The 13,517-nt window shown below is 36.8% G+C and overlaps 1 protein-coding gene across 3 annotated transcripts in view; it reads left to right on the top strand.

Annotated features, from left to right (window-relative positions):
* Positions 1-12,162, top strand: part of XB5817455.L (provisional ortholog of heparan sulfate-glucosamine 3-sulfotransferase 1 L homeolog) — a 117,415-nt gene extending 105,253 nt beyond the window's left edge. For all 3 annotated transcript variants that reach the window (XM_018225202.2, XM_018225203.2, XM_018225204.2), the window contains one exon: positions 10,788-12,162. In XM_018225202.2, the coding sequence (XP_018080691.1) occupies positions 10,912-11,856 (945 nt within the window). In that variant the 5' untranslated portion in view covers positions 10,788-10,911 and the 3' untranslated portion in view covers positions 11,857-12,162. The remainder of the gene's footprint in view (positions 1-10,787) is intronic.
* Positions 12,163-13,517: the final 1,355 nt, after the last annotated feature.

Here is a 13,517-nt window from a genome sequence, read left to right on the forward strand (position 1 = left end):
TACGCCTGAGGTCCTGTGAGTTCAATAATGAGAGAATTGCATAGAACAACGCCTGGCATAAGAGTAAATGCTTTCCAGTTTTATCCTATAAGTTCATTTTAAAGAAAAAAATATATATTTTAAGAACTAATGTCCAACCTATAGGAACACTCCTAAAATGCAGATTTGTTTGATCCCATCGAATACCCTCAAGGTGGCATGCTGGGAAGTTATCCGTGCCGATTGCCAGTGCAAAACGCTCATTTGTTACTCCAAAGAAGAAATCATTACAAGTTGGAGAGGAACGCTGACAGGTGTTGCCAACAACCATTTATTTTAAGGACATCATTATTATAATTATCTTTCATTTATGCCTCAAGGAACATCATTACTAAATTTAGTATAAAAAAAATAATCAGCATCATATCATTGTAGAAGTTTCTTTATCCATAGTTTAGGCATGTGAGATCTAATTGTGAGTGTTGCCCCTAGTTAGAATGTTAATTAATAGGCACTAATACTATTGATCCTGGACATATATGGAAATGAAGGATCCCACGGAAAAATGATGAAAAAGCCTTGGTTTCATTTTAAAGAAAATGTATGTTGATACGGTTTCATGTATTGCTGGGATGTCTGTGTCATGAAATGCTGGGGCCACTGTATCCTGAAATTCTCTGTGCCAGAGAGTGTTACAAAGCTGTTTTGTGTCGGGGTTCAGAGTTCTGTCCTGTATCTGTTTATGATTCACAGATACTTTTAATGGTGAGGTGTCACTGTGCCCTTAGTTTCTTGGAGTCAATGACAGGAGAAAGCATGTTTGGGGTTGGAGGAACCTGTAGTGAAATGGGCATGGCCTTGCAAAAGAAAAAAGGGATAAAAAAAAAAAATGGGCATGGCCTTGCAAAAGAAAAAATGGATAAAAAAAAAAAAGCCTTTTTTTTCCAACTACAGTACTAGGACTGGGAATGTAACTTGTTAAAGGGATACTGTCATGGGAAAAAAAAAAATTCAAAATGAATCAGTTAATAGTGCTGCTCCAGCAGAATTCTGCACTGAAATCCATTTCTCAAAAGAGCAAACAGATTTTTTTTTATTCAATTTTGAAATCTGACATGGGGCTAGACATATTGTCAATTTCCCAGCTGCCCCAAGTCATGTGACTTGTGCTCTGATAAACTGCAATCACTCTTTACTGCTGTACTGCAAGTTGGAGTGATATAACCCCCCTCCCTTACCCCCCAGCAGCCAAACAAAAGAACAATGGGAAGGTAACCAGATAACAGCTCCCTAACACAAGATAACAGCTGCCTGGTAGATCTAAGAACAACACTCAATAGTAAAAACCCATGTCCCACTGAGACACATTCAGTTACATTGAGAAGGAAAAACAGCAGCCTGCCAGAAAGCATTTCTCTCCTAAAGTGCAAGCACAAGTCACATGACTTGGGGCAGCTGGGGAATTGACAAAATGTCTAGCCCCATGGCAGATTTCAAAATTGAATATAAAAAAATCTGTTTGCTCTTTTGAGAAATGGATTTCAGTGCAGAATTCTGCTATAGTAGCACTATTAACTGATGCGTTTTGGAAAAAAAACATGTTTTCCGATTACATGATCCCTTAAAACATCATGTAGGATATACAGGTATGGGACCTGCTATCCAGAATGCTCGGCGGGACCTGGGGCTTTCCGGATAACGTATCTTTCCATAAATTGGATCTTCATACTTGAAGTCTGCTAGAAAATTATTGTAACATTTAATAAACCCAATAGGCTGGTTTCCAATAAGGATTAATTATATCTTAGTTTGGATCAAGTACAAGGTACTGTTTTATTATTATTATAGAGAAAAAAAAATCATATTTAAAAATTTGGATAAAACAGAGTCTATGAGAGACAGCCTTTCCATAATTCAGAGCATTCTGGATAACAGGTTTTCCAGATAATGGATCCCATACCTGTACTTTACAAGACTTTATTTTTATGGAAATGAATAGGACATTATAAATGAAAAAGACATCTCTTGTTTTAGTGTGGTTTTATTCTAAAGAAAACTTATACTGCTTGTCTTGCTGAGCACTTGTCTAAGGGGCAAATTTATCTCAATTTTTTTCCTGAAAACAACGCCGACCAAATCCGCACGAGTTTATTCTCCTTATTTATTAATAAACTTTCCCGAAAATTTTGTTTCTGGGAAAAACACAAATAAATCGTGAAAAAAAAACAATTTTTCAGATTTTCCACCCAAAACTCGGTTTTGACGGATTTTTGCCTGAAATCCACAAAATTTTTGGATTATTGCAAGAAACCCAGCATCGATCAAAATATCTTTGGGACTTCTCCCATTGACATATATGCAATTTTGGCAGGTCTGAGATGCCGGATTTTTGGATTCTGACTTTTTCCATCCTTAGGGTTTAATAAATCCCGACAAATTTGTGGTTTTTTATTCCGCTAAAAATTTGGATTTTATAGTAAAAAAAAAAAACACAGATTTTTCGGGTTTTTGGCTTTCGGAGTTTAGTAAATAACCCCCTACGTGTCTATGGGGTATATTTATCAAAAAGTGAAGATAGAGATCGCCACAGTCCTCTAGAGTGAAATTCCGCCACTCTCCATTAATTTCTATGGGATTTTTAAAAGAGTATTTATCAATGGGTGAAAGTTGATAATTTGATAAAAACGCCTTTCAAAATCCCATAGAAATTAATGGAGAGTGGCGGAATTTCACTCTAGAGGACTGTGGAGATCTCTTACTTCACTCTTTGATAAATATACCCCTAAGAGTCCCTGTGTTCACATGTAAAAGCTTTGCTACCATTCCAAAACATCACCGGGGTATGAATAAAAATATTGAGATGCCATTGCTGCAAATATGTTTTACCAAGCATTTATAGATGTAAAAAATATAAACGTTGCCTATACTGTAAATAAATCTTATTTTGCCATGAATAATTCTATCATTATTACAGGGACATACTCTTTAGCAAATAGATCAGCCACATGAGCAAGATGTAAAAAACTGTTCTATATTTGAACTAAATAAAAAACAGCTAGAAGCATATTAACCTTAGGCAGTGATCTTCAGACTTTTTCTTATCATTAAATTTATTTTCAGTCACTGTGGCCTAGAACATGATTTGGCAGGTGAAAAGAACTAGTTGGCCCACTTAGTCTGTCTATAAAATATCATTATGGGTTTAAAGGGTGAATTTACTAAGCAGCAAAAATTCACCAGCGACGGCTTCGCAGCCATCGCAACACTTCGCCAGGCGATAATTCACTCCGACAATGATAATTTACTAAAATGCGAAGTTGCATCCAGGGCACCGAACAATGACGAATTTTCTCTAGCGTTACTAAACAAATCCTAGCGCAACTTCGTTAGAGATCTTCGCTCAGGCTAATTTGCATACGGCAGGAAATTTAAAGTTGACTGGACGTATATGTTGCAGCAAATACATTACATTACACAAACCCAGGGAACCTTAATAAAATAAAATAAAGTTGTTATATTGTCCTACACATGAGCCCACTGTATAGTTTATGTGCCATATGTTAGAAAATGTAGGGGGGAACCCGGTTAACCAAAAAAATTTTAAGGACTTTTGCTGGCTATCACTCTGAAAAAAGGAATAGATGCCAGAGTTTTTTGGACTTTTACCACTAAAAAATATGATGTACTATAAGTAACAGAAGAATGATGAAGATCTATGCACTCCAATGTACTTCTCCTGGTCTGAGCTGGCGAAAGAGGTAACGTTCAGTAAAATCCGCATCTTAGTGAATTTGTGGAGTAGTGTCCAGTCTCCAGAGCAAAAATTCTCCTGTCGATAGTGCGAATCACTGCTAGCGTCTATCTCCTTCGCTAGTGAAGTAACGTCTGCGCACGTTAGTAAATCAGCGAAGTTCCTGAAAACAGTAACTCTGGCAAATCTTCGCCAGCGCTAGTCACTTCGCCCTTTAGTAAATTTGCCGCTGTGTGTTTAACTGTTGAAACACTTGTTTGCATTGGGCCCCCATACACGGCCCGATAAAAGCTGCAGACAGACCGAGTTGACAGCTTATTGGCCCGTGTGTGGCGCCATCCCCGAACAATATCTGGCCGAAAGTTGGCCAGATGTCGATCAGGCAGGGTAAAAAAAACCCCATCGGATCTGTTCTTTGACGCGGTCCCGCAATCCGGCCACCTGTATTGCCCGTAATCTCCCACCTCCCATATCGAGGAGATGTGTATGGCCACCTTTAGACCATATCGAGGAGATGTGTATGGCCACCTTTAGACCCCACCACATCTTCTGTAAGGTCATTTCATGTTCATTATCAGTGTTCATTATCCCTTCTGTAAAGAACATTTTTTCTTGTGTTACTTTTCTGTTTCCCCCCTTCCAGTTTCATATTGTGATGTATGTTTCTAGCTATCATGTGCCTGGATCTAGTCACCTTCTTCTCCTGTATCCCCTTCATTTTCTTGATAAATTGCATGCCCATATCATACCATGTTAAGTCTTTCCTGATATACTGTGTTGCTTAAACCACAAACTATCTGAGATTCCTTTCTCTAGACTCTTTTCTACTGCATTAATATATTTCTGTTTATACTATATAATCTATTAACCACAATTCTTGGGACCTGGGGCTTTTCCAGATGAGGGATTTTTCCATAATTAACCAAAATCTTTTAAACATGAAATAAACACAATAGAATTGTTTTGTCACTTAGTTTTCATCAAGTACAAGATATTATTAAGGAGACATTGGAATTATTTGCTTAAAATGGGCTCTATGGGGGGGATGGTTTTCTCGTTGTTTGGAGCTTTCTGGATAAAAGTGTTTCAGATAAGGCTTCCCATAAGAAATCTGTACAAGGGTAAATCTTCCAAATTAACAGTGTTTACATATGATGCCTGAGCAGTTGCTCCTATAGGCTCAACTATCAAGGTGGATGGATAACGTAGACCTTTACCGATTTGTTAGTGAAATCAGCATTTTTTAATAATTAATACCCAATACAGATCACACGCAGGAGATACTAATTCAGACACCTATCTCACACACTGGAAACATTTCTTTCAGCATGGAAAAAAAAAAATCCATCATTATTTTCGGACTATAAACCATAATTTATATTTAGAATTAAGAGATTTCTGGATCTGGTTTGTGGATAAAAGATCACATACCTGTATGGGATCAGATTGCTATATATTGTGTGCAGTAGTGTGCTACAAGTCAAATGTTAGGTTTTTTTTAATATTTCATATATTTTTTTAGCAACCATCTCTCCCTTAAATAGGGAGAGGGAAATAATATCTTGCACTGACCTGAGGATGACTGTAATAATTGTTGTGGGCAACTAAACTTACTGCAACAACAGCTTCATCTTGTTTTGGTCCCACTTCCTATCCACTTTAACTGAAACCTTATCATGACCTGCTGAAATTGAAAATGTAACCTGCCCTAAATAACAGATGAGGAATTCAGCAAGTTGACATTTTCTTTTGGAATTGCTCTTTGCATTCAGGTTTGCCCTAAAGGAATTAAATATCAGAGTCATTGCTTTTTTCACATGTACCTGCCATGTTCTTCAGTCAATATAAGAAGAGATGTCTACATGCTAAGCAGCAACTTTCGCATCTGGCGAAGGGAAATGGAACTTTAAAATATATAATCTAAGCATCAGTTCAGATTCTAAATACATAATATCAGCATCAGTTGAAAAGATGGTATTTACATGGCTTGTGCTGTTATAGAAGATAAATATAGGTATTATCAATTTTTTTAATTATATACAAATGCTCAAGTTGGAGCTTGCAAGCTACTCTTTCAATCCCACCACTCATAATGGGCTCTTAAGTTCCCTCGAACCGTTTTTGCCATTTTTTAGCAAAAGTACACAAAAAATTACAAATTGGAATATTTTCAGATCTGAGTTTTCTGAATTCAGATGTTCAAGATTCCAAATCATCTCATGAATAAAAAAAAATCAATCTGCATCTAAAAACCTGGGAAGAAAGTCAATGGAAGGTATTTGTTCGAAAAATTAAATATTTGAGATTTTTGTAACAATTGAATTGAGAATAAGGATTTATGAATTGGAAAATTGGTGTTTTGCAACATAAAAAGACACAACGTTAAGGGGCAGATTTACCTAGGGTCTCGGTAGTTTTTAGGTGGCGAACTAGGGGGTCGAAGTTTTTTTTAAAGAGACAGTACTTCGACTATCGAATAGTCGAACGATTTTTAGTTCGAATCGTTCGATTAGAAGACGAAGGTCGTAGTCAAAGGTCAAAGAAGCCAATTCGATGGTCGAAGTAGCCAAAAAAAACATTTGAAATTCGAAGTTTTTTTCCTCTATTTTCCTCTATTCCTTCACTCGAGCTTAGTGAATGGGCCCCAAATAGTTATGTACAGTATATATATATATATATGCAAGTACATACAGTATAATACAGACATGGCAAACTCAATACAGGTATGGGACCTGTTATCCAGAATGCTCGGGACCTGGGGTTTTCCAGATAACGGATCTTTCTGTAATTTGGATCTTCATGCCTTAAATCTACTAGAGATTCATGTAAACATTAAATAAACCCAATAGGCTGGTTTATATCTTAGTTGGGATCAAGTACAAGCTACTTTTTTATTATTACAGAGAAAAAGGAAATCATTTTTAAAAAATTTGGATTATTTGGATAAAATGGAGTCTATTCCGTAATTCGGAGCTTTCTGGATAAGGGTTTCCGGATAAGGGATCCTATACCTGTACCGCATATGTACAATAACAAGAACACATTACAGCATAAACTATATAAAAGACAACATAGTAAGTTCTGTTGAGATTGTCCATGCCCATTAAGTTCCATAAGATATTTTTTCATACACATCATATACATACAGATGAAGCCACTTGGATTTGTGAGATAAATGCGTCATGACTCAGGGTTAATTGAAGAAACTGCGTTATCTAAAGTCATCTTAACTCATTTAATGCATTTAACCTTTCCATTAGCATACCAAAGCACCATTGTGAACAATGGTGAATGCTTTAATTAGATGGGATGTTGTGACGCAGTTTTCTGTGTTAAATGAGATAAATGGGATATCTGTGTTTAGTTATTCTGTGTCAAACAGACAAACCAAAGTGGCTGCATCTGTATGCATTATACAATTTGCAGCCTTTTTTTCTCAGGCGGATGGGTCTCCAAAACCCTATGATAAATGACTTTTGTTACATTCCTATATTTATGGACTACAGTTATTCATGTTCTACAATTCATCCCTTATTATTTTTTTTTTGTTACAGAATTTCATTTAAACAGTGTTTTTTTCCCAAACTCTTATTTTTTTATATTGTGGAAGCTATTTTTGTCTATATGTGTGTTTGTATGGCGGGCGGCTGGGGGGTTATATGTACTTGTCACCTCGCTGCCTGTCTGTGACTTGTCAGGTAGAATTTAGCAATATAATAGCTGTCCGCCTTTTCCTTTCTTGCTGTCAGATAGCCTTCACATAGTGCCCCCATGGAAATGAGGTCACAAGACATCACCTATTTAAGAACCTGGTGTACAAAAAGTCATTGTAAATGTCAAATTCTGGATTACTGAGCACTCCAGCATGTCAGCGAGGGGGGAAATAATTATTTTGAAGTCCATTAGATGCTTATTTTATGAGAAAGTCATGACGTACACATATGCTTGCATTGGTTTCCTACAACTTTTCTATCCAGACTAAAGTCATTTGACTAGTAGGATTCACCCATTCTTCAAGTTATCCCATATTTTGAGCAGCGGTTTAGTGTTGAAAGCAGCAGATTTGTAGTAGGGGTTTGTAATTTTTGATTTTCTATTGACATGGTAACTTGCTTTGGTGGATTGTAATGACTGCGTTCACTTGTTTGAAATGCGTTGTTACTTTTCATTCTTTTCTAAGAGGCAGATTTATCAAGGGTCGAAATTTCGAAGGTTAAAAACCCCTCGAAGCAAAATCCTTCGAAATCGAATTCAAAGGATTTTAGCACAAAAGGTTCGATCGAACGATCGAATAAAAATCGTTTGATCGAACGATAAAATCCCTCGAATCAAACTTTTTCAAGCGATTGATCGAATGATTTTTATTCGATCATAAAAAGTGCAATGTCTACAATGTCCCCATAGGCTAACATTCAACTCGATGGCTTTTACTTGGTGAAGTATTGAGTCGAAGGATTTTTTAAAGAGACAGTACTTTGATTATTGAATGGTCGAACGATTTTTACTTCGAATCATTCGATTCGATCGAATTTGACCAATTCAGTGGTCGAAGTACCCAAAAAAATACTTCGAAATTCAAATATTTTTGCATTCGAACTATTCACTCGAGCTTGGTAAATCTGCCCCTAAGTGTCGAGTTTCTAGAATTTATTATTATTATATATTTATATCAGATTTGCACTATCCCTTATGTGTGACAATTACACATTGTGTAAAGAAAAAAGTTGAAAGCTGAACAATTGTTGAGTGCTAGCGGGCATATCTACCTTTTCGTGCATAATATAATCTGTGATAGCTATAAATCCTTTTGTACTTCACTTATTTATGATGAATGAATTTATTTGTATTCTATATACCGGGCTACATATTTTTGGGGAATATGATTCTTACTCACTAGCGTAATTAATATGTTTCTTTGGTAACTGGAAAAATTGACCTTATGGGACCTGCTCATTGCAGTACAGGTATGGGACCTGTTATCCAGAATGCTCGGGACCTGGGGCTTTCCAGTAATTTGGATCTTTATACCTTAAATCTACTAGAGAATCATGTAAACATTAAATAAACTCAATAGGCTGGTTTTGCTTCCAATAAAGATTAATTATATTTTAGTTTAAGCTGCCGTGTATTGAATCAGTATGTGACACTTTAATCAAAGAATGTCATTATGGCCTTCAGAAATGAAAATAGTTCCAGGGGGAAATAAGTTTTGTGATAGGCTATTTGGTAGTGTGGACTGGCAGCCTATAGGATGCTCTGTTTGGCAGTACACCTGGTTTTTATGCCACCAAAACATTCCTCCAAGTCAGGAATTCAAAAATAAGCACCTACTTTGAGGCCATCCATGGGGTTGGTGAGCAACATGTTGCTAGTGAGCCACTGGTTGGTGAACACTGACATAGAGAATAAGCTCCCTGTTGTGTGTAGACTATTTGGGATTATCAAAATGATACTGCTCAAGCATGGCAGACAAGACCTCAGTGCATTGTTGTTTCTCAAGTTATTCTGTTCTATTAAGTCCTCAGTTGTAAGCGATTGGCCAACCATACTGAGACATGTAGAAGACAAGTAAATATCCCATTATTGCCTGTACTTCCCATGAGTACACCTCCTGTAAAATGATCCAGTTGATATCTGCCTGACCTCTAGTAGTTGATTGGACTACATGTATGTGTAGGAACAGTGACAGTGGTATAAATGCAGTGTATTTACTTGTAAGAAGCTTTCTAACGGTTTTATCCCATACCTGTGCTTTTAAGCGGATGTATCATATGTTGCAATGAATATAAATGAATATATTTAAATTTCATTGGAGGTAATACACCAAGTTTAAGAAACAACGTAGGCGGTATGAAGATCCAAATTACTGAAAGATCCCTTATCCTGAAAAGCCAAGGTCCGGAGCATTTTGGATTACAGGCCCCATACCTGGACCTAGTTTATTTTACCAGTAAATACCACCATCTTCCTTCTCATGAATGTATTCATCTCTGTAAACAGAACAGGAGAGGTCTCATTTACAAAAGGGGGGCACAACGCAAAGCGCACTAAATAGATGCAAAGCTCCATGTTTTGGGGCATTCTTTGTTCTAGGCCTAACCCTAGTTTTTTTTATTTCACACAACCTACATGCATGCTCTACAAAGGGGACTAATTAGTTGGAAACAGCTGTTTGTTAAATGCCCCTAGGGAATAACATGACTTTTTCAGCAATAACATGCTAGCTAGATAACAATAAAGAGAATCGTGGATATCTTGGTGGTAAAAACATTTTACCCTTCAGCTCTGAAGAGATGTCTTGCACATTGCAGGTGAAACATCTGTAAATTTTATTTGTTTTAAAGGCTTCCGTTTTTAATGAATGAGAATTAGTATGCCGCTTTACTATTTGAGGAGGCTTAAAATAAATTCCCATCTGTTTTAGTGTCAAATCTAAGAAGCTTTGATGGCTGTGGTTACTTGCGTTTAACATGAATATATTTCATCTCTACAAGTGATATAGTTTTCCAGTGTATGTACAATGTTTATTTTTAACCATAAACCGTGAGGCCGATGAAGGGGAAGAACATAGTAACTGCGGCAAAGTTTGTCCCAGTTCAGTAACTTTTAACCAAACAATTTTACATTTACAGGAAAATGGAATCTGGTTGGTTTGGGTAACTGAGCTAGGTGAAAATAACTACAGATATGGGACCTGTTATCCAGAATGCTCAGGACATGGGGTATTCCAGATAACGGATCTTTCTGTAATTTGGGTCTTCATGCCTTAATTCTACTAGAAATTATTTTAAACATTAAATAAACCCAATAGTCTGGTTTTACTTCCATTAAGGATTAATTATATCTTAGTTGGGATCAAGTACAAGGCACTGTTTTATTATTACAGAGAAAAGGAAATCATTTTTAAAAATTTGGATAATGGGAGACCCATTCCTTAATTCGGAGCTTTCTGGATATCGGGTTTCCGGATAAGGGATCCTATACCTGTACTAAATTCCTTATTGTGTATTTTTCTCTATTTTTTTTACTTATTTTGATGTTTTTGTCTCCTTCCCAGATGCTTGTGAAAACAGTTCCTAACCACCTGGCCTTTCCATCTAAGACTTCAAGATTAATGCTTCACAAATGGTTGGTAGCCCAGTCTAGCTGTACGTTGAACTGATCTCTTGACTTTCCTCTACATGGCCGTTCTACTGGTTTCCGCTCTACTTCTACTGACTCCAAGTCAGGTGGCTCCAGATGATAATCATCTGCTGAAGAATGCTTCAGATCTGGAGGTTCTCAAGTTTGAAGTAGGAGTATTCGGCAATACAAGTGAGAAGTATTCAACGCAAGTCCAGCCGCCTGGTACAAGCCGTCATATACCTCAAACGATAATTGTAGGAGTCCGCAAGGGTGGCACCAGAGCACTGCTGGAGATGCTGGACATCCATCCTAATATTGTGGTAGCGGCGACAGAAGTACATTTTTTTGACTGGGACGAGAATTATGTTAAAGGGATAGAATGGTACAGAGATCTGATGCCGTTCTCCTATGAAAATCAAATTACCATTGAGAAGACACCCGGTTACTTCACCTCTCTACGTGCACCTGAACGGATTCATGATATGAATAGTTCGGTTAAACTGCTTATAATCTTGAGAGACCCCACTGAGAGGGTTATATCCGATTATACCCAAGTATACTATAACAGACTAGAAAACCATAAATCTGTGCAACGTTTTGAGGACATTGTTATTAAAAATGGTGCACTCAATACCAAATATAAAGCCATCCAAAGGAGCATGTATGATGTGCACATGGAAAGATGGCTGAAATATTTCAATCTGAATCAGATTCATATTGTGGATGGCAACACCTTGATCAAACAACCACTGAAGGAATTGCAGAAGGTCGAGAGGTTTCTAAATCTTCCGCCCAAAATCGTGTCTTCAAACTTCTACTTCAATCAGACCAAGGGGTTTTACTGTATCAGAAGTGACGGTAGAGAAAGATGTCTGCATGAGTCCAAGGGTCGCCCTCATCCTGTAGTGAACAGAACTGTCCTAGAGCAACTTTATTCTTACTTCAGAGAACATAATAGAAATTTTTATAAAATGGTTAATCAGTCTTTTGACTGGCACTAGCCGCAACTGTGACTTCGAGTAAGCTGTGAGGAACATCTACAAGATGCTTATACGACTATTTTGCAAATACTTGAAGAAATGCACTTATTAGTCTACACAATTTTATGAAGTTATTTCTTAAGTTATAAGGCCATTAAGTGGAAAATCAAATTTGTTATGATTTGCACAAGTTGAAGCTATTTGTAAAAAAATTAAAAAAAAAAAATGAAAGGAAAAGATGCCACAAAATAAGTTAAGATTCAGCAAATATTTATCCTCTCATGCCACCAGTTTTGTAGATGTGCTCAGTTGACCATATTCCCATCATAAAAAACAGTACAAGGAGGTGAATCTAACCAAAAGAAATCCGAAGTTACATTTATTGTTCTAACAAATAGGTCTTATTAAAGGGGTGGTTCGCCTTTAAAGGACCTGTAACATGAAAAAAAAATCCAAAAATAAATCGTTAGTATACATTGAAAAAAAACCACAAAGACTAATTCAATTTTAAAATCACAAAGCCTTTATTAGGCAATAACGTACTGAAACTCCGCTTGTGCTCCTCTTCAGAAAAGGCGATCATGCGGCGCTCGATTTCTCCTCCCTGCTTTCCTTATAAGTGATAGCCAGGGAGGAGAAATCGAGTGCCGTACGATGGATCATAGCCCTGCCACCTTTTCTGAAGAGGAGCGCAAGCGGAGGTTCGGTAAATTATTTCTTAATAAAGGCTTTGAGATTTTAAAGTTTAATTTGTCTTGGTGTTTTTTTTTTCAATGTATGCTAACAATTTTTTAAAAAAAACATTTTAATGTTACTAGTAGTTTTTAGTATGTTAAAGAATGTCTAATTCGAAGAAAGTTTTCAATTGGCCGGTAACTATTTCTTTTTTATAGTTTTTTAATTATTTGTCTTCTTATTTCCAGCAAATGGGGTTCACTAACCCCATCTAAAAAACAAACGCTCTGTTTTAGATTTATGGGTCTATTTATCATGCTGGGTAAAAAGTGGAGTGAAGCATTACCTTTGATGTTGCTCATAGCAAATAAACCAAACTTTGCTTTTGTTTTCTAGATGTTACTGGGCCCCACAGCAAATTCAATTTAGGGGCCCCAAAATATTTGGCCTATTCTACCAAAATATGTTAAAATTGCTAATTAATTAGGGCCTTACAGGGCCCCCTACACTCCTGGGCCCCAGACTCAGACTCCTGGGCCCCAGGTCTGCTTCCTCTGTAGTTCCGCCCCTGGTTGAAATCTTATTGCTGATTGGTTGCTCTGAGCAAAATCACCGGTAATGCTTTTCTCCACTTTTTACACCGCATGATAAATAGGCTCCTTATTTTTCTTGCTACATTTATTACTTTTTCTTGCTACTTTTATTACTATTTTATTACTTATCCTTCTAATCAGGGCCTCTTCTATTTATTTTACAATCTCTCATGCTAATCATTGCAGACCCCAGCAACCAGATTGGCAGATTTGCAAACTGTTGAATAAAAAGCTAAATAAAACACAATAAAATGAAAGCCATTTGCAAATTGCATCAGAATATCGCTCTCTACTCCATACTGATTTTTAATTTAAAGGTGAACAACCCCTTTAAACTCCCAGTTAAATGGATATGCTGATGGAGAAGCAGATTGTAGAAATTTGGCAGAACCATTTAATATTGCTAAGCATTGC

Source organism: Xenopus laevis, chromosome 7L, assembly GCF_017654675.1.
Source record: "Xenopus laevis strain J_2021 chromosome 7L, Xenopus_laevis_v10.1, whole genome shotgun sequence".
In the NCBI taxonomy this organism is placed as follows: domain Eukaryota; kingdom Metazoa; phylum Chordata; class Amphibia; order Anura; family Pipidae; genus Xenopus; species Xenopus laevis.